The sequence below is a fragment of the Onychomys torridus genome, chromosome 7 (assembly GCF_903995425.1).
Source record: "Onychomys torridus chromosome 7, mOncTor1.1, whole genome shotgun sequence".
Classification (NCBI taxonomy): domain Eukaryota; kingdom Metazoa; phylum Chordata; class Mammalia; order Rodentia; family Cricetidae; genus Onychomys; species Onychomys torridus.
This window is the reverse complement of record NC_050449.1, coordinates 56,786,642-56,809,007: the sequence shown is the minus strand read 5'-3', so window position 1 is coordinate 56,809,007 and position 22,366 is coordinate 56,786,642. Positions and strand designations below refer to the sequence as shown.

At 41.4% G+C, this 22,366-nt stretch overlaps 1 protein-coding gene across 4 annotated transcripts in view; it reads left to right on the top strand.

Annotated features, from left to right (window-relative positions):
• The window catches only part of Map2k5 (mitogen-activated protein kinase kinase 5), a 234,619-nt gene that overhangs the window by 50,577 nt on the left and 161,676 nt on the right, over positions 1-22,366 (top strand). For all 4 annotated transcript variants that reach the window (XR_004945416.1, XM_036192310.1, XM_036192309.1 and 1 more), the window contains one exon: positions 6,982-7,046. Coding sequence is in view for 3 of the 4 variants with exons in the window: in XM_036192310.1 (XP_036048203.1) it covers positions 6,982-7,046 (65 nt within the window). In the remaining variant the exon portion in view is untranslated. The remainder of the gene's footprint in view (positions 1-6,981; positions 7,047-22,366) is intronic.

Below are 22,366 nucleotides of genomic sequence, written 5' to 3'. Positions count from 1 at the left end.
ATTCAGTGCCTCCGCACACCGACCTCTGTAAGCCTTGTTGCCATTTCGTGAATCAAGGACTTGTAGTGGAGCGTGTCAAGAGGACAAAGCTGGATCCTCACACTTGTCCCCGAATAACACCTGTGACACTGTGTGTGGGTCACATGTAGAAGCACTTCTGCAAGTTTGGCACACAGTCTTTTGAATAGTTACAAAAAATTGAATTGATCTGGTTCTCACAGCCTCTCAGCCAGTGTGCTTAAACTCTAGTCGTTAAATGCTTCACATACAGTGGAAGAGAATCTGGCTTGGTGGTGGTTGTGTGTCTGTCTAACTCCAGTAGTCTCAGATTCTGAGAGAGACTATGTTAGGGGCCAAGCCCGTTGCCTGGGTATTCTAAGCCAGAGCTACATCCTCAGCCTCCAAATGTTAGATGCATTTACTTACTGCTTTTGCCTTGGGTTAGTTTAGAGCAAGGTCTGCACCTGATACGTGTGCCTGGTATGTGTGCAGATCCAGCATGAACAAAAACCAGAGTACTGTGCCCAGGCCGTTTATATATCTTCAGCATGCTTGCATTTTCATCACTAATTGTAATTGATGTACAAGCCACTCGTGTTCTTCAGCTGGAAAATATATTTCAAAATAGACATAAATTAAGAAGTTTTAACTACGTTTATTCAACCTAGGCAATGGAAAATAGCCTGTCATACAGTCTTCTTTCCAAAATGAAAACCACTTCATTTTCACAGCATGCGTGTACACACACACACACACACACACACACACACACACATACACACACACACACACACACACACACACACACACACACACACCAGCATTCTGAAATGCCCCTAATGTTTTGACAAAAAACACAGCCCCACAAATATCGTAGTAGGGTCAGTTATGAGGGTCTCCGCAGTGGGAGATTGGCTCGGCAATGGTTTTGACACTTAAATATTGTTTATTGCTTTCTCTTGGGAATATGCTAGCCCCACAGTAAACAGTGTGGCAGTTTCTTTCTTTTTATTTTTAAAGATAAGCTTATCTTATGCTTACTTTTGCTCAAAAACAAATAACTAATGAGAGATGAGAGTGCTGTTCCTCCGTATGCTTTCAAAACACCTGCTTGTACTAATTCCTCTGTTGGTGCTGGGAGTAACTGACTGAGGGCGAGATTGCATTGTGGTGAAGTAATGCAGATGGCGTGGGTGTCCGTAAATCGCAGGACTGAACACTGACACCATTTGCTATGGAAGATGTAAGTCACATTTAACGATACTTGAACACTTGAGTGTAGTTTTATTTTAGTGGTTTAAGCTCTCAAGCATTAATAATGATTTGCCTTTCCACTAGCCTCCACTTAGATTTCATAAGGAATTCATATTAATCATTAACAGAAAGGGACATGATTCTTCAAGATAATCAAATATTGACAGGTTAGAAATAGCTTTCTGCCTGGGTTCATTGATATAGGTTATGTGATATAAATATTTATTTCTTTTCTGTCACTCAGAGTAAATGCCACCAATTGATTCAGCATTGATAGAGTGTCAACAGTTCATAAGAAACATTTGACTGGCTTGTGTTTTCCGATTAGTCTCTGCTCTATAAAGTGGGATTTACTAAATCTCCCCAATTGTCTGCTCATAGAGTGTGACGCCTTCTGAAACCATTATTGCTTCGATTTGTGAAGCAAAGGTCTCATGCTAAGACTTGGTTCTGTCAGGTCTTTACGTATAAAATAGGATTAATTGAGCATTTTTATTTTAATGATTTATAAACGATATTCTTATTCTTTTTAACACAGACAATAAACAAAGAACATATTCTTTGCTAATCCATAATTGAATTCCATTTCATTGTACCCGTTAATTTCATTAATATGTTAAATCAAGGCCCACTTTGCAAATTTACCTTTAGTCTTCAGAATGGAGCTGTTTTCTTTTCTGTTACCACAGTGTGGTGGAAGATTCCAGTTTCCAGCTCAGTCAATAAATCAAAAGATGTTTGGGTCCTCTTTTATTGAGTGCTGTGAATCAGACTTGCTGCAGGATTTTTTGGAGTGTGCTCTCCCCGACTGGAGGCCCAACATGGCTTTGTCTGTTGGCTCTGAGTTTGAAAATGACTAGAAAGAGCCCAGAGGGTCAATTCAAAGGATTTAAAAAAAAAAAAAAAAGTCGTCACTCCATGGACCTGTGACGTTTACCTCTGTGTCTCTAAAGTGGTCTCTTCCTTTTGTTTTTTGATTTTGTAGCGAGATTGACCATATTTACTGTCTTTGTAAGTTCAGGTTAACCCTCCGAGAAGTCACACTACAGCCAGCTCCTGTCCTGCCACACTTCCATTGCTTCCACAGCTGTAAAAACTACCTTAAAAAACTCAGTCAGCACCAGCGTGTGGAACTCTCCAGTTCTAAATGGTGGGATCTTAGCTCCCTCATGCAGACTGAGGCAGAAATGAGGCCGAGTGTGACCCAGAACTGCAGAGCCCCTCTCCTGCCCACACATAGCCTGCCCTCACTCCTCTCTCCACTGCCTTCTTGGCCTCTCTCCTCTGTGAACAGAACAGAGGTACTGCCTATCATTGCTTTCCTGTTTGTGGATATGTAACTCCTGCGGCTTTTCCTTCCTCTTCCCTCACATCTGTTTCTTGCTTTGCTTCTTATTTGCTTTTTAAAGTTAAACAAGGAAAATTAACTATAATGCAACACTGGCATCTTTATTAAGTTAAAAAACAGTCTCACATCTTCATAGCTTGAAAAGCTAGGTGGGGTATGGGGGTGGATGGTGTGTAGTAATAGTAGCTCATGTATGTATGTACATGCCAGTATGTGCACACATGGAGGTCAGAAATTGACCCTAAGTGTTCTCCTCTATTGCTGCCCAGTTTATTTTTTGACACTGGGTCTTTCACTGAACCTAGAGCTCATGATTTTGGTTAGCTTGCTGCCTAACAAACTCTGGAGATCCTCCTGCCTCTGCCCCCTGGCTCTGGGGCTGCAGGTGTATGTATCCGTGCCCCATTTTTATGTGGGTGCTGAGGATATGAACTCAAGTCCACATGTTTACATAACAAGCATTTACCAACCCAGCTACCTCCATAGCACTTGAGCTAAGTGTTTGGCTTTTAAAATTTACTTTCTTAGAAATAAATGAGATTTATTTATTTTGAAAATTGCTTTTAACCTTTTGGTTGGTGACTGCCTGTCTATGCATATTGACCATTAGAAACGAGTGTTCCCCCATCCTGCACCCAAGACAGATTGTTGGTGGGTAATGCTGAACTGGTATACTTATCAACAAGTTATATAACCTCATGAATTGGGTTTAATGGTCTTAACATGCTATAAAACTGTGGTTTATATGATACTAGGTCCTCACTATAGTAGTCACATGAATTACTCTGTAGGTTTATAAATCCCACCTCCATTTCTTAGTAAACATGATTCCTATGCTTCATTTTGAAAGGTTGATTTAATGTGCTTATCTAATTATAAATGGCAAAAATGCTATTAGCTGTTTTTTATAGTTTTATATCATGTGAAATCCTCAATATTTTTGAAATTCAGCTCATGAGCTCTGCTTTAATAAGCTTTTGTTTTTATAAGATAATATGATATGATATGATACGATATAATAGCCGTGTACCTGTAGTCCCAAACTCAGGAGACTGAGACCAGGAAAACAAAATCACTTGACCATAGGATTTCAATATCCTGTCTCATAAAACAAGCAAATGGAGCTCATACTTTTAAAAACATGAGAAATAGCCAGGCAGTGGTAGTGGCGCACGCCTTTAATCCCAGCACTCAGGAGGCAGAGCCAGGCGGATCTCTGTGAGTTCGAGGCCAGCCTGGTCTACAGAGCGAGATCCAGGACAGACTCCAAAGCTACACAGAGGAACTTTGTCTCGAAAACAAAAACAAAAACAAAAACAAAAACAAAAAACAAACAAAAACCCAAAACCCATGAGAAATATTCATATGCTATAAAAACATAGAAAACTCATGAGCAAACAGAAAAGGAATCTGATAGATATATGTACATGTTACTAAATTATTTATTTATTGAGATAGGGTCTCACTATATAGCTCTGGATAGCCTCTAACTCACTATGTAGACCAGGCTGGCCTCAAACTCACAACGATCCTCTTGCCTATGCCTAACTAGTGCTAGGATTAAAGGAGTGTGCCACCATGCCTGTCAGTTTTATCTATTTGTTTATTTTTTATGTGTGTATGCCTGCTTGTCAGTATGTTCACCGTTGGTATGTAGTACCCACAGTGGCTAGAAGACAGCATCATATTCTTCTGGAACTGGAGTTACAACAAGTGGTTGTGGACCTCCCAGTGTGGGTGCTGGCAACAGAATCCATGTCCTCTGCAAGAGCAGCAAGTGTTCTTGACCATTGAACCATCTCTCTGGCTATTGGTATTTCTGAATATTACAAAAATACTATTGGTCCATTGCCTGGGAAAAGGCCTTGCATACCTTGAGACAGCATAGAGTCTCTTTGATCATTTCTTATGGATATAGTCTTTTAAAGAAATACACTTTTAGAAACTACAATTCAGACTGGGCGGTGGTGGCGCACGCCTTTAATCCCAGCACTTGGGAGGCAGAGGCAGGCGGATCTCTGTGAGTTTGAGGCCAGCCTGGGCTACCAAGTGAGCTCCAGGAAAAGGCTCAAAGCTACACAGGAAAACCCTGTCTCAAAAAAACCGAAAAAAAGAAAGAAAGAGAGAAAAAAGAAACTACAATTCAGAACCTCTTCTATGTTTATGCTCTTGCATAATCTTCCTCAGTATCTGGAGGATTCCATAATTTCATCCTAATTTGTAGCACTCACTCAGGAACACATGCAACAACAGGCTCTTGAGGCTCTAAGTCCCTCCCCCGATGTTGTAAACTTATCCTTCTTGGTGAAGTTGACATGTGGGAATACTGACCACTCCTCTTTGGGGAGTACTCTTGGGATGGTGAGTATAGATGGTTAGAGATACCCATACCTTGCCCTTTGCTGGTGGGAAGGACTTGCTCACAAATGTTAGCTCTCCCAGAGCCCAGACTCTCTGTGCTACATCCCAACTGCCCTTTGACCTCAGTGCCACCAATTCTGAGTTTGTGCACTTGACTACGTGACGTTTCTCTCTCCTAGAAATTTACTTCCAGCTACAGTGAGAATGTATCTCGTTAGGCAAGTTAATGGTGCAAATTAGGTTGTTGGAGGCATGTTTAGATTACCTAGAGAAATGCTCTCAGGGAATTGGCTTGGTAGCTGTTCCTACCTGCCAGTAGACACCACTGTCTATGAACCCTTCATCAATCAAAGCGAAGCAAGAGGCAGTCCTGCTCTCTTAACAGTTCAGGTCACTTCCTGGGCTGCTGTTCTCAGTGCTGTTGGAAAAGGTGTCATTTAAGTCCAGAGTAATGTGGCTTTCTTTCCTTCATGCCACATCTTTTCTACAGGGTAAAATATCATTTTATTACATTAGTAGTTTAAAGGTCATGAAGAACAGAATTTTCTTGGAATGGGGAAGCAGTTGGCAATTTTTCTGACTTGTCTGCCAGTGTTTTTCCACTGACCTTAAATATAGCAATTAGCTGATTGTAAATTGCATCAATCAGGTTGTACAACAATTAAATCTGGTGCTGAATTGACCCTCACACATGAGTCTGTCGATACTCTTTTAGGAATTGGCAAAATGGTTTGGCAAGGAGGCTGTCGCTTTGGCTTGTACCACACACTTAATTATCACAGTCCTCTCTCTGAAGCTTCAGCCGCAGAAATGTATAGGAGAAAACTATTTCCCTTGATAAATGAAGCCCTGCTTTATCCTGTAGGTGGGAGTTCAGAGCAGAGCAAATATTTAAAGCTTTACTATAATAATGGTCCAAAAGCAAACTATTATTTTCCAAGTGATATTGAATTAAGAAGTCCATCCATTTTCTGCCCAATGCAAGGCAGTGCAATTCCCTGGAAATTGATTTTTTTTTCAAGGCTTACATTCCCAAGCTTTAGCTATATGGAAAACAATACCTTTATTAAATCTACTTTGTGAATAAAGTTGGCAGTTAATTTTTATGCAACCATACCAGTGCCTAAAGAATTACTGAGTATATCAAATAGAGTCTGACTAGCCCTAAAGCCATTTGATAAATGATTATTTAGAGAGTCCCTTAAAGACTTTAAGATGTTATTTGTGGGTGCCAACATAATTTACCTGCCATTCGTGATTACAAACAAGAGTGGCCTTTTTGGTGTAAGTTTTGTAGAACCTTAGAAAACATGCATGCTGTCTTGTACATTAAGTTATAGGAGTGGCATTAGTTGATGTCACACACATGCTGTGTGTTCCCTGTAGGCATTAAGATGTTGGTATGCAATTTGGCATTTACCAGTCAGCATAGTATGATATCTATCCAGCTATTACTGTGTACTAACTTCTCATTTGCAAAGCAAACCTTTTTCCACTTGAGGAAAATGATAAACATTATTCAGTTTGCTCAGTGTTAATTATAGGGTCACCCAAGGAGTTTTCAGGGGCTGGTTTATTTACACAGCATGCATAAATTACTGGCTGTGTATATGTTTGTGTGTGTGTATGTTTGTGTGAGTGTGAGATCATACCAAGCTTGGCTTTGGTCCTGTGTGCCCCTGTTTGGCATTAGTTCTGTGCCATGCTAGAGACCATTTTCCTATCGGTGTCTCTGACCTGACCCTTCCGAGCTATGTTATATCATTCCATTTTGACACCTTTTATCAAACTTTAATGAAATGACCCAGGCAAACAAATTGTCATTAAACTTTCCATCACTTTGTCCCTTGGTATCGTCTTTTATAAATTGGACAGCAAATGTCGTATTGATCCTCTCGTTCTTGCGGCTGAACTTGGAATGACCCAGCCTGCTTGTTGTTTATGGCCCAGAGTTGCTTTCCTTGACATTTCCATCCGCAGCATGACACCCTTTTTGTTTTTCTTTCTTTCCTGTGGAGATGAATGAACATGACATACGGTATCGAGACACCCTTGGCCATGGCAACGGAGGCACAGTCTACAAGTGAGTAGTCATTCTGTATAAACTTTCTGTCCACTTGGTTAAATGCTGAGAGCCAAGTACCTCATGTCCACCACTGCTTGGATTTTATTTCTGTATTTGACACCAGAATCTGCAAGGCAACTTCTACTTTCTCGGGAATTGCCTGAAAATGCATTTATATTGCCTTTTTAATATTTCTGAGTCTGCATCTCCCCTGGGTAAGTGGTTACTAGTCCACCATTAGCAAGCGTGCCTTTTTACTGGCTTGCAGTTTAGCACATGGTTTTCTTTGCTCTTTAACACCATTACTTATTATTATTATTTGTGAAACTTGTTCTCACCTTGTGCTGGTCCCTTGCCTGTTTAGAGGTATGCCCAGTGGAAACCAAAACTTATAAATACCATTGCTCTGCCCTGTGTTGACACTGTTATTAAAAAGCCTTCTTCCTCTCGTGTTTCCCTCTCTCCTCACCCTGTCCCCGGAGAGCGTTTCTGCACACATTGATGAATATGTTAAGTTAGAAGACTCTCCCAAATTCTAGTTGTAGTGATCTTACCCTAAAGGAGTGTTCATTTTCATATTAAAAAATGCTAAGCATTAAAAAAAACAACTGTTCTCTCGACAGGGAAGTCCCTCTCATGGCAGTGCAAAGTTTAAACTACATAATGTAATATGTGGCAGTTAATAGTCTGCAGTGGTGTATGAAAAATATTCCACGAGGAATTAACAAACTCATCCTCCATAAGAAAGCCCTCGGGGTAACAGAGCTTTCTTGCACACACACCAGCCCCATGCTGCATTTTGCTTGTGTTTTTACCATAGATATTGTAATATTAAAAATAATTGGGGTTATAAAGAATTAATTTGTATTCTGATTGGTTCCCCATGAACCCAGCACATCCTTGTATATTGATACTGCCTTGGCATAGAATTGGACAAGGAGTTAAGAGATCCTTCAAGTCAGCTGATCTAATGATCCATCCAGGTCGAGTCCTCGGGTACAGCCAGGATGTGAGTCCTCTCCTGTGGCTTCTGACCCCTGAGGTACAACCAGGATGTGAGTCTTCTCCCAAAGCTTAGTTCTTTAAGAACTTAAGCCAGGCTTGGCATCATTTGCCTTCAATTGCAATACTCAGGAGGCAGAGGCAAGTGGATCCCTGTGAATTTCAGGCTAGTCAGAGATGCATAGTAAGGTCCTGTCCGCCAAACAACAACAACAACAACAACAACAACAACAACAACAAAAAAAAAAAAAACCTTTAGTAATCACAGTCCTTGGGATACTGGGGCAGGAGGATTGTTAAGAGTTTGAGGTCAGCATGGGCTAATGGTGAGTTGATGGCAAGTATAAACCACAATGTGTGACCATGTCTCCAAAAAAAAAAAAAATTTAAAAAACAGAAACAAACTAAGAGAATGTCCATTCATCTTCTAGATTATTTTTCCTTCAGACAAATTAATAACATGAATTGTTGGTTTGAAATTAAGTCCTATCACAATGATGCTAGAATTGAACCCAGGGCCCAGAGTTCCTGAGCTGCACCTCCAATACAGATGTTAAAATTTTAATCATCTGTAAAATTGTAATACAAATATAAAAAAAGGAGGAGTATACAGGAAAGTAGAAATAACTTGCCCATTTCCCCAAGGGAAGATTACGACCTGAAATTATGCTGCTGTTGTTTCAAAACATTTTTAATCATGTTGAAATATAAAATTTATCATCATCATAACTATTTTATGCAATTTTTTTTTTCAGACATGGTCTCACTGTGTAGCTCTGGCTGCCTTGGAACTTGTTATGTAGACCAGGATGGCCTGGAACTCACAGAGATCCACCTGCCTCTGCCTTCTGAGTACTAGGATTAAGAGCATGCTCCAGCACACCTTGCTTTGTAAGCATTGTTAATGTTAGTACATTCCCACCCAGAACCTGCCATCAGTCCCCTCTGTCTGCAGAACTCTCTTGGAGAATTCTCCCGCTAGATATTCCTGTTTACCCCCTTACACTTGTGTTTTGCCACAAAGCTGGGCTAGAAATCCTTTCATTGGGACTGAAGTGTTCCTTGAACATTTCAAAATGTCTGAGTCACAGGTTCTTTTAGTTGTTGGAATGCTGATGCTGTTATCAGCTTCTCCCAGGCTCACCTAGATGCCATCATCCACGCTCGTGTGAGTCTTACGGGTTACTGTTTGGACAGCAGTTGCTTAGGGAAGGTTGGTGATGGAGTACTTTACTTAATTACTACATTTCTCATTAAGAAAAAATGCCCATGTATCCTATTGCCTACACAATTCTTTTACTTGTGTAGTTTGTTTTGAAACTGGATCTTGCCACATTGCCCAGCCTGGTCTTGAATTCCTTGGTTCAAGCAATCCTCTTGTCTCAGCTTCCCGAGTCGAGGTGTGTGCCACTGCAGTTGGGTCATATCTAGTTCTTAAGAACTGTGAAGACACCCAAACGCAACGCCGCTGTGGTCGATGACTGCCCTTCATTTCTGGGCTGCAGTGTGCAGTGTCCTTGTAACCCTGGCCTTCAGTTCTCCACAGAACAGTGCTCCAGACATCAAGAATGGAGTTCAGTTGACTGAAGCCTTTAAGGAACACTGTTTGATGTGTTGTGATTGGGTTTCTCTCACACCAAGTTTACCTTAATAATGTTTACTATAAAAATTGTGGGTTTTTTTTTTAAAGAAATAAAATGATTACATTAGAGGCTATGCTACATAAACTAGATGAAGAATATATTGGAAAATCCACTCATTGGTAACAAAACTGCCTAATGGTTCTATTTAATTTTTTTTCTTAGGAAGTATAATAAAGCTAATAAGTGTGTATCAAAAGTCTAATATTTCAATCTTTTCACTTCACTTGTTAGGATGTTGTAAATTTCAAGTGATCTGGTACCTCGTGTAACTGCAATGTATATTATTTAATAGTTGGCACATTTCATCATTTCAATCTAGATATTTCCTTCAATTGGCCTTAAAAGCTGGCTTCAGACATCTAGACTGGTGTACTGTGGATTCCATGTAGGCCATTCTTTGAGTTCTGGTAGTTCCCTCAGCAGGTGGTTTTAGTTGGTATTTCTTGTATTTGAGTCATAAGGAGATTGAGATTTGAAGTATAGCCTAGGTATAGAAAGAGGGAAAGTTTGGGAAAAGAAAATGCATGCATTTTCATTACTCCCTTACCCAAAGCCCTATAAATCTCCAAAAAACATTTTTTTTCTTACAGGAAAGGCATGTTTTATTTCCTGATTCACAATGAACTTAAAAATGCAGTGGTTATAGAAGGCAGTATATGTTGTAGTTAAGTGTGAGGGCTCTGAGTTTGAATTCCATCTCTGTTGCTAACTAGATATGTGAATCAGACAATTTGTGTATAGTCTTCTGTCTCAATGTTACCATTTGTAGAGTGGGCTGACCCCTCTTTTCAGAGATTGCTGCACATTTAAATGAGAGAGCCCCAGGAGGCCGAGCCCTGTGGCTAGCACTTTCCCATGGTGCCTTCTGGTAATGATGGTACTGACAAGGGAAATTTGGTTCAAACTCTCATTTTCTGCCCTTGTGTGGCCATGTTTGAGAAACATCTATAAAACAACCTCAGAGTCATATTTGGACTCAGTTAACTTGGAGACATTTTCACTATGCTGCATGTTATATTTTTTATCTTCTAACTATCACACTAATAAAGCGCTATTATATCATATTATCACAATATAAAAAATTTAAAAAAAAAGATTCTCTGCAAGCCTCCCCGTATTTTCCCTGGTATCACCGTTTGTTTTTGGGTTGTCACAGGATGGCTCGGATGGTGTAAGCCCCTTGTGCCACTGGAAAGTAAGAGGGCTCCCGTTTGTTTAGTCATTCATTGGTCGAGCCAGAACCCTGGGCAGCACCTCCTTTTCTTCTTTCTCCTAGGCAGTGTTGTTCCCCAAGGTCAGGCAGAATCTATTGTGTTCCTTTGTATTCCCTAGCATACAGGTCCAGCGTCCCAGGACTGAGGGATACTTGGTGCAGGCTGGCTGCCGTAAGAAGGAGAAGAACCGAAGCCTTTCAGTTAGGTTTCGGTGGGCTCCTTAACTGCACCCTTCCCGGTCTCTCTCCCCTAGAAGAAGGGGTTCCCAGACCAAGCACATCTGTTTAATGATTAGTTCTCTTACAGATGTTAAGATTTTGATGACTTAGCATCTCCTGGCCCAGAAAACTTGCCCCTGTTCCCTTTTCTTAGATAGTTTGTGGTACTGAAATCAGAGTGATTAACAGGCCCATTACACATCTGATAGCTCCAAAGCCAGCCACTCAGGCTCTCCTTTGGACAGAGCCACTGCGCTCAGACTTTGGAAGTGGAGGATGGTTAAGTCTTGAGATAACATAGGGCTGCCCATTAGCGAACAGTCGCCCAAGTCACCAGAGGGGGCTGCCCGTTAGTCAGTGGTCACTGAAGTCACCGGAAGGTGCTTCCCTTTAGCTAATGGTCACCCAAGTCACTGAGGCCCATTTCTTCTCGTTCTTGTATGTCTGTTTCCTAATGCGAATTCTTTAAGTTAAGTCTTAGATTGTTAATGTTTTGATCATCAGTTCCAGTCTCTAGATGTTAGAAAATAGTAGTGAATTTTCTATGTCTAATTCCTTCCTGTGGTACAATGAAGAATCCTGTCTGGATTTGGGATAAAATTTCCAGTGACATTATAGGTAGCATATATTCCACTCACATGGTGTTTCAAAGATTGAATATATTTCATTGTTTAAGACTTTTATCTAGTGACAATAAGAAGAAAAGGACAGTAATTCTTAAGGGTTGGTTTCTGTTGTTTCCTTTATTTTAAGTGATATTCATCAGGCACCAAGCTGGGGACAGTCCTTGGAGGGAGTATCAAAGATGCTCTGAGTTCATAACTCACCTCATGCTCCTGTGATATGACTGAAAAATAAATGTGTGCTTAGAAGCTGGGATTATAATAGGTCATTATAGTAATATGATTTATGGATTGAAACACAGAATCTCTGATGGGCATTTACATAAAGTGGGAAAATAGATGAGTTATCTAATTAAATCTGTTTAGTAGGCAAAATATTTCAAAAGCATAGGATTCCTAAAAACAATAAAACTGGCCTTGATGGTGAGAATGCAGAGTGCCACTGTCTTGATTGATAGACGAGAGTGCTCCATGGTGACTTGGTAATCATCTAGAGCAGCTGTTCTCAACCCGTGAGTCATGATCCCTTTGGGGTTGCATATCAGATATTTAAAATACAATTCATAACAGTAGCAAAATTGCAGTTATGAAGTAACAATGAAATAATTTTATGGTTGGGGTCACCACAAGATCAGGGATTGTATTAATGGGTCGCAACATCAGGAAGGATGAGAACCACTGACCTAGAGGGTAGGTTGTAGGTATCTTTCACAGTGTATGTACATGCTCTGGTGTCTGTATAATGCAGAATTGCCTGAATGGGATTCTCAGACTGCATGCCATCGTTGAGCGAGACACTGAGGTTAATTCCAGTTGGATTTTACTATTATTGAGATTACTTATTTAGAACCACACAGTCCTCAGAAGCTTTGGTTTCCTCTCTTACCAGCCAGCCTGCAGGTGTCAAACAGAAGCAGTGACCCTGCACCTTCATATTTCCCCTGACATGTATCTCGTATATTAAAAGTAGTTTTTAAATGGTTTTGATATTGACCTGAGAGCCAGGGTGCTTGTTTGATTTATCTTGACCTTAAATTTGCAATGAAATGAAGAGCATTTTCTTGGAAGTCAAGATCATATTTTAAACAAGCAACAAGACATCATCCTAATGTAAAATTAAATACTTACATATGGCTGGATTGCATTATGGTACCACTTGGCAAGCAGGGATAGTAATGTTTTCAGAAAATCAATGAGTATTTGTCAAATAAAATTAATTATGTATGCTTCCCCTCTCCCCTCTCAGCACTCACCATTCTGGGCTTGTTTCCTGCAGAAATATGTACCGTATTGATCAGAAGCTGGAGAACAAACCTGTGCCCAAGCTTCTCTCTCTACACCTTTCCCACCTTTCCCCCCCACCCCTCTGTGTACACATGCTCATATCCATTATGGCAATGATGGATTATTGGCATCTCACCAACATGACAGGATGTCACAGGTCGCTGAGCAGAGACTTTCAGACTATGTTTCCACTCGAATTAACTATTATTGAAATAGTTTATTGAGATTGAAGTATTGATCTTTTTTTTTTCCCTCCTAACTGTAGCTTAAGGGAAGGAAGAGGAGGCAGTGGTGTTTTTGAAAGACACTAAATTTCATTTTTAAAAATCTCATTTATTTAGCCTTTTCTTCTTCCTATTTTATAGCCCTATAGTTTTATTGCTTGGAAAAGGGTATCTTGGCTTTATTTTTATGACAGTATAATTATACTTCAGAAATGCACTTGATTACTATGGGTAACAAAATTGTTCTACTATATTGGTTTGGCCAATATTGCTATACAAACAACTTTTCAGTCAATTGAGTCTGGTAAAAATCAATACATTATGGTAATATTTCAAGTAAGAATTTGCTGAATCTAGATGTTTCAACATATTCTCTTTCAGGGAAAAATAATTTTGAGATAGCAAGACTTCTTTGTAATATTTTATGTTAATAAAATGCTTTGTTTATGGAGAAATTTCAACTCTCCAGTGACAGTGATTATATGCAGGTACCAGATGCATTAGCATGCATCCATTGACAGGAGGCAGGAGAGATGCTGCTTCCATCTGAAGTCAGTTCTCTGGCTGTATCAGGAGGCCACCATCTGAGGGTGACGCCATCCTGCAGCATGCCCATTGGCATTCATGAGGGGTTTTTCTCTGGTGGTAAGTTGACAGAGACATGCGTTCAAAGGAAGGAATGTTGGCAGATACTGAGGGCCTGACAGTCGTGTCTTTCAGACCTCCTCATTTGTTGACCTGCAAGTTCTGAGCATGTGTGGTGTCAAGCACCCATGCCCTGAGGGACACAGAAGTTCTGTCCACAGGTGATGCATGACCTCAGGCTAGACTGTGCATCTATATGTGTGGCCACCGGCTCTGGGGGCATAAGGGACAGATCAGGAACATCCTTGTGGAGGACCGGAAACTTGATCAGTTGGCTTTTACCCAGTGTAGAGAAAGTAGAAAGGCTCTATGGAAGCAGTGTTGCTGCGGGCTGTACGGTTGGCTGTGTGCTGAAGGCTAATTGCTTTTATCCATTGTCTCTCTGAGTCATAGTCTCTCCCCGATGTTCTCCCAATGTGTGCTCCTCCCTGCAAGACATCCATGTCTGAGTCATCTTGGTAGCAGTCCTCACAGTGCCTGGCATGTGCCTTGTCTACACTAAGTACCAAGTGTTTCTAGAACTAACCTGCAGAGGCAGGGTCTTCTTCACACAGGGTAAATAAAAAGTGTTGACCTGGTAGGGGTCTTAGTTAGGGTTTCTGTTGCTGTGACCATGACCACAGAAAATCTTATAAAGGAAAACATTTAATTAGGTCAGTGTGGTGGTATTGTGTTCCCCGAAACATTGTACACTCTAATAAACTTATCTGGGGTGGGGTCATAGAACAATATTAAACATAAGAGATTAGGCATTTGTAGCACACTCCTTTAATCCTAGCATTCCAGAGGTAGAGATCTGCCTGGATCTCTGTGAGTTCAAGGCCACACTGGAAATAGCCAAGTATGGTGACTTAGGCCTTTTATCCCAGGAAGTAATGGCAGGAGGCAGAAAGGTATTTAAGGTGTGAAGATGAGGAACTATAGCCTGGTTAAGCTTTTAGGCTTTAGCAGCAGTTCAGTTGAGATCCATTCTGGATGAGGGCTCAGAGGCTTCCAGTATGAGGAAACAGGATCAGCAGAGGAATTGGCAAGGTGAGGTGGCTATGTCTTGTTCTGCTTCTCTGATCTTCCAGCATTCACTCCACTACCTGGCTCCAGGTTTGTTTTTTTATTAATAAGACCTATTAGGATTCGTGCTGCAGGCCAGGCTTACAGTTTCAGAGGTTGAGTCCATTATCATCATGGCAGGACATGGCAGTATGCAGGCAGACATGGTGCTGGAGAAGGAGCTGAGAGTTCTATATCTTAACCCACAAGCAGCAGGTAACTATGTGCCACACTGGCCATAGCTTGAGCATATGAGAATTCAAAGTCCACTTCCATGCTGACACACTTCCTCCAAAAAGGCCACACCTACTCAAAAAAGGCCACACCTCCTATTAGTGCCACTCCCAATGGGCCAAGCATTCAAGCACTTGAGGCTATGGGGGCCATTCCTAGTCAAACCACCACAGTAGGGTAACTCAAGAATCACCTAGCGTAAGCAAAAAGATGTGGCTATTGCCCAGAACTGCTGAGAAAAGAATGCTCCCTCTGACCTAGGCATAAACTGACTGCATAGATCCCCCTGCGTCTGAGAGAGCTAATAAAGAGCCCCCAAATGTAGCACCCAGCAACCATAAATATCTTATGCCAGACCGTTTCATTTTGCTGTTAAGTTTTATCTTGTTATATATTCATTTATTCCCTGAACTAGTAGTTACTGACTGTCACTGTGTGCCAGGACTGTTCTAAATACATGCAGTCTAGAGTCCCAAACAGAGGGTCCTCAAAGAAATAAATGCTAAAGTAAGAAGGTACTTGAAGGTGCTGTGAAGTATGGAGAAGGGGTGCCCAAGGAAGACTTAACTGAAGAAGTGATATTTGAGCTGAGACCTGGAGGATAGTCATGAGAAAATCTGGGAGAAGAACCTTCCAGAAAGAAGGGACCACTCAAGCTAAAGCCCTGTGATGGGCACAGGGGTGTTGCATCCAGGCCAGTGTAGTTGGAGCAGAGAAATCTTGGGGAGAATGGACAGGTAGACAAGGACTGGTCACACCAGGCCTTTAGACCTGGTGAAGAAAATGGTTTCTGCTTTAACCAGTAAGGAAAAGCGTGGAGGGGTGAAGGGGCATTTCCAAGATCAAGAGTACAGCTCTGAGCTTCTGGTGCCTGGACCAATACTTGGCGGTGCTTCTCAGCCACACTTTCTCTCTATGTCATTTACTCTCTGGATTTTTATGATTTCTTAATGTGAATGCTTTATTAATGTGAAATAGAAATTAATGTATATCAATGGTGAACTGTGTCCAGTGGTTAATTTTAGAAGATCTTTAGCAATTGCTAGCACACTTTTTGGCCCACAGTTACCACAGCATGACTAGCTACTGGTCTACCCTCTAGGTCTCTTTACTTATCAAAAGCAAAGAATTTAGTAATTGAATCCCTAGATTAATTATATGGTTGTACAAATGGAGGTGGTGCATTTCTTGACTCCTAAGACATACTAAACTTTTAAGTCTATTTTGCAGTAGTTGATATGTTAGAAAATTACAGTTTCTTTGTTGGCATACTGCACAAGTAAGTATTTGTAAACCACTGTGTCTAGGGCATTTACTTAAATTGCCTTTTCGGAAAATAATTCGCTGGAAAGTCCAAAAGGCATTCACTGTGTATAACTGTGCCATTCTCCTCCCCACCCCGTTGCTCTGTTGTTGGCTGTTTTGGTGTAAGAGACCATGTTCCTGTGAAATTTCTGGCTTTCTGGATTGAAACGTGTTCCGGCTCTGATGTATACTTTAACACGGGATTGCAGGAACAGTCACTAAACCAGAAAGACTAGCAGTAGAGGGCTGGCTTATAGATAGGAAGCTTAAAGTGATTTTGTTTGTTTGTTTGTTTGGCATTTATTTGCTTTTTCAGTGTGACTTTGTATACTATCCTCTTGACCATAACATTTCCATGGTTTTCCTTGCCAGAGTTCATTACATGAAAGCTAAGTATTCGGTGTTACACTCAGAACGCAGCGCATGGTTTTGTTTTGTGAATTCACATAATACAGTGAAAACATTGTTCTGACAAAATTAGAATTTGCTTTCAGGCAAAATCAATAGAGCGCTTTAATCGGCTTGGTTGTGTTTGGGAACTACATAGACGTCAGCCCTCAGCACCCTACTTCTGCTCCAGCCCGCCTGGAACAACAGAAAGGAGCAGGGTTCGCAGGGAGTAAATGTAAAGGTTTGATTAAACCATAATTAAGTTTCAGAACAGTTAGCTAAGAACTATGAATAAGATGTGTCTTTACATTGTTTCAGCAACATAAGCTAGAGCAAATGAAATTTTATAGTGTGGTTGAAAATATTACCTGGAAGAAAATCTCAAAATGACTCTACCACAAACGCTTCCACTGAGTTAAATTCATATACACTAGTTATTTCTCCCTTTTAACCTCTAAAAAAGGTAATTCTTTTAAAAATGAATTTAAGTGAATGTTTACAGAATAAGGTCTGGGGTAACTGACTGGACAGCCAATCAACAGCTTCCCTGCAGCCTAAGAGGTACAAGTAAGATGGCTCAAGGCTCTACCTGGCCAGCCAGGGCCGAGAGTGCTTCACCAGGATGTTGGCAATGGCTGAGCACAGTGGGCCTCCAGTCTTCGTTTGACTGAAGACAGACTGCGGCCCTGAGTAGATTGATTCCCTGAGGATTCAGAGCAGCTCACCTCCCAAGCCCATGCTTGCTTATTTCTTAGTCTCTCCCTGTGCCTTTCCTTTAAAATAGTTTAAAATAGTTGCTGCTTGGTTTCAGAGGCCTCAAATGAGCAGAGTGTGTTTCAGCTGACAGATCTGTGCCAGCCTTTTCAGGGGGCTACCACTGGACTCAGGGTTGTGCTTTTTTGCACAGGCTCTGTATCATACTGTCGGCCCATGCCAGTTAGCCACTGTCTCCTGTCCTTCCTCCTTCCTGGGAACCTGAGCTCTTTGAGGGAGCACTTGGACTCAGTGTCGGACCTATTGATGTGGACCCCGATCTCTAGTCATTTCATATGGTTCCCTGCTAATTTGACCTGTAGTGTTTTTGTTTTTGTTTCTGTTTTCATTGTTGTGACTTGGTGAGTGTTTTACAAAAATCTTTCTCTGGAATCATAGTGTTTGGGCTTCCTGATCTTTATAAAGCAGTTAGTCACCCCACCACTATATTCACCCTCTCCTTTTCCTCCTTCTACATATCTGACTTGGAAAATGTATGTGGGTGTGTTATGCCACATTGTCCTAAATAGATTAGAGACTGTGATCTTCTCTTGACTGATCTCTGAGGACTCTGTAGAGCAAAATGTTACCTAGTTCTTCAAGGAGAACATTCTTACACAATTATATATCTTGTTAGATATCACTAAATATATAATAAAAAAAAAAGTATGCCGTGTTCTCAAAGGACAGTGGCACAGAGCGAGGGCTGAGTGTGGGCCACCTTCATCCCTCCTGGCTGGTTTGAAGGCAGTGCAGGTCTGGTGGTAGTTTGTGTTCCTTTTTGTTATGTTAAAGTAACAAGTCTCTCCTGCTTTATTTTGACCTGGTCATGATGTGTCCATTCCACAAACCCCGTTATGCACAAAAGTGCACAAAATGAAGATAAAGCGCCTCTCTCCAGCCTGACGAAAGCCATTGCTCGCAGACTGGTAGCTATAGAGACGGTAAATAAATGAGTGGACAGCAATCACAGCCCCGCTGATGGAACTGTTCAATTAAAGCACAGGCATTTACATGGTGTAATTTCCCTAAATTGCCAATGAGCCCCTTTAGACACAACCAGTGTTCAAATTGATTTCAGCATTGATTTTGGCTGAAGCTGATAAATTTCTGCTTGTTAGTTAAAGTAATTTTGCAGAAGACTTTGTACTGCAGTATTGAAGTGTTCATTTAGCTGATGGTTAAAAGAGGAGTTATTTACAGAGGCCTCTACTGTTCTTCTGAGATGGGACAATTCCCCAATCATCTTTTACTTTTAATTTTTTAGGCTTCAGTATACCAATCAATAGGTGATTGAAACTGATTAAAACTTATCCAACCAGCTGCCTATGGCAGTTTAATTAGAAGCCGGGTGAGTCTTAAATTAAACGTCTTGTTCTCATCGTATCGCCGTCTTCCAGAAGAGTGAGGGGCTAACAGTGCTGAAAACTTAAAACTTCAGCTTTGGAAGATAGCAGCTCATGGATGTGAAACTGGGTAAGAACGGAACGGTTCCTCGGGCAATCCAAAAGCAGTCACAGGCTTAGGGGCCTAGAAGGGGTGTTTTTGCTTTTTGGTAAGAGGTGGTCTGCAGTGAAATTCAGACAAAGGGCCATCTGTTGGTGCTTTGCCTTCCTGCGTATGGCAGTGGGTGCTGGGGCTCAGTTTAACACACAGTAGGTGTGAAAGATCTATCAAAATCGTCTCCGCCTTTGATGCTGTCAGTTCAAATAGTTCTCATTCTGGTTTGAGGTCTCAGGTCAAGTCAGTCTGCACTGGATGGTACACAAGTGTTTTCACATAAGGTTGTGTTGACTTTTCAGCCACATTGTGAGCAGGATTGTGGCAGAGACTTTGTCACCCCCACTTCAGAAGCTTCCCCACACTCATTTTATCCAGTATAAGACAGTGTCTTGGTTTGTAATGGAAGCAGGTTGATATTTCTGTCATAAGGGACATATTACGTCTGGCACTACAGGGAAGGGAATAAATGGCTCACTTTTCAGAGGTGCATTTACTCTTTGACCCACTAGGGTACTATTTAGTGTTCTAGAAGAGGTAATTTAGTCAATTGCACCCCAGTGGCCTGAAAAAGTTAATGCAACCCTGAAAAGTGAGGCATTCGATCGATTTCTTCTATTGCTTTTTAAAAATCAGCACCAGCCATATCCAGAGAGCCTGGAAGACTGCTGGAAAGAGGCTCTAGAAGCAGCCAGTTCACGTTCACACAAAGCTTGGGTTTGGCTTCCGAGGCCCCAGATCCACTTCCTACTCTGTTTATCAGACAGAAATTTGAAGCTGCCATTAACCTCACCAGGCCTTGACTACTCAGCTGCAGAATGGCTAAGACATCTCCCTGACAAGTTCTTGTACAAAGCAAATAGCCTCTGTATAAAAATATTTCCTAGCCGAGCGTTCCTCTCGTGCTCCCTATCCCCAGCTCCCAGTGCCAGTAGGTCTGGGCTGCCCTCAACCTTGGTTGGAGAAGCTTGTTTTCCAAGTGGGCAGCAGCCAATGGAGAGATGCATGATTGACCAGAGCCCTAAGAAGGAGAGACCGAGTGCTCAACCCCAATGGGACGCCTGTGTTAACCCCACCGCCAAGGCCTATGGGATGTCAGAGCATGGGAGGGGTGCTGTGAAGTGCTGCCTTCTGGATGTGACATGACTGTGGTGACCATAACTCACAGCAGCTGTGGTCACCAGCACAAGATCAGGCCAGCCAAACCTCTGGCATAACTGAGATGGGATAGGTGCTGCGCAGGCTTACTGAGGAGCTGTTGGCAGTAGACTGTTGGCCATTCTTGGAGGATGTATTCACTGATAGGTTGCCATGCTGCAGTGGTTGGCCCTACACCCACGCACATGGGCAGCAAGCTTAATTGGATGTTGTGGGTTAGAAAAAAAAAGAGAGAGAGATGCTAAGATTGAAGATTGAAGGTGACAAATGGGAGTACATACATCCATACGGTCATATTTCATTGTATACGTGTATGAAATTCTCAAAATAAGGAAAAAATTGAAAAGTTTATAACACACATGTTCCAAACCATACACAACCAAATACTAAGCCGTGACAGAAGGTTTTCTGAAGTACCCATCTTTGTTGACAGTTTGGGAGAAGTGGTTCTCGGCTGACTCTACAGGGAACTGAGTAGCGATTACCCTGTACTCAAGGTCTTCCTGCAAAAGGGTCCTATTTGGTTCATCCTCAGAGTGTTCCTATTTTCCCCTCATGCATGGCTTAGCCACTCAGCCTCCTTCTCCTGCTGTGACGTCTCTTGCTTCCCTGCTTTGCCCATTGCCTTCTTTCAGATCCTTTGATCGAGAATTCACCATGACGGGAGCTTCCCCTATCTCCAAGGTATTTAGGCCATATATTAAAAGACATTACTCTAGTTAATGTGGAGAGTGTTAAAGGCTCGAAGCAGGATGCTTCAACTTACGGAAGAAATATGGAAGCCTGATGACATTAACTTCGAGGGAGGTATGAGGAGAAAAGGGGTGTTTCACCCAACTAGACAGAGAGGAGAAAACAGGAGGCTGCTCTCACCTTTCTCTGACTGAAAATCTTTTTAACCCAGCCAACTTCCCCAGTGTCTTACGTTAGGTGGATTTATGAGGACTATATACAACCAATACCTTGAAATTAATGTCTGTAACCTAATGACATGTTTGGTTTGGTATGTAAACAGTTGGGGGATGTTGCTTAAGCACAGATTACATTACAGTTGGTAGGCAAGTTCTGGAACAGGGTTTCGAAGGAAGGTTGACATAGCTGACGATTTAAAGTTTCTCTCTACAACTGCTGTTTACTTTGGTTTTTCTGTTCTAACAGCCAGAGCCTGGCTAATGTGTTTATCTGTTGTGGAAGGCAGCAACTGCCAATGTGGATTTCCCTGAAACTGTTTGATTTTTTTCTTCCTATGAATGGCTATGACTATTTTAGAATGCAACAATACTCTTAAAATTCTCCAGCTGACTGTTATTCCCACACGACAAAGAAAAGGACCAAACATCTTCATTGGCTGACCCCACAGCTACTTTGCCTGTGGTTGCTGGAGATGCCATTGCAATTGAAAGATGACATGCAGAGAAATTAATTAAAATAAAATCATTTCTAAATGACTCTCAAGACAGCAGGAAGTGCTTGGTTTTGTCCATGTGTTGCTCACGGGCAATCATGCACTTCACTTCTTCCAGTAAGGAAGGCTCCCTTTTTGTTGTATTGGCTTCAGATTTGGCTGCCTCATGAGTTTGGACTGCAGGGTCCCTTTAAATCAGGGACCAGTCCTGTGGGTAGCTCCTCAGGCCTTGGGTTTTGCCTCCCCTTTTCTTTCCCCTAGTTGTTCTGTTAGCCCAAAGGCTGGATGTGATGGGAAATGGGAAAACCTACTTCAGAGAAAGACTTTCATCCATTTTTAAAAAGTTTACATGGAATCACAAGAACTTTTATTTTTACTTTATTGGTTTTTGTTTCTTTGTTTTTTGAGACATTGTCTCCTCATGTTAACCCAGGATGCCCCAGACTATTTACCCTTCTGGCTCTGCCAGCGTAGCAGGTATGTGCTACCACACCCAAGTGAAACACACAGGTACTTTTAATAAATAAATAAATGTCATTTAAACAGCAATTAAAATGCCATGTGTAAATACGGAAACTGATGACTCTGTGTCAGGGTGGTTTAATGACTACCATAAATTTTGATAAGGGGTTACATTTAATAAAATAATCTGAATGTGGCAGCTCTTAGTTAAGAGCTGTGTAGTAAGAATGA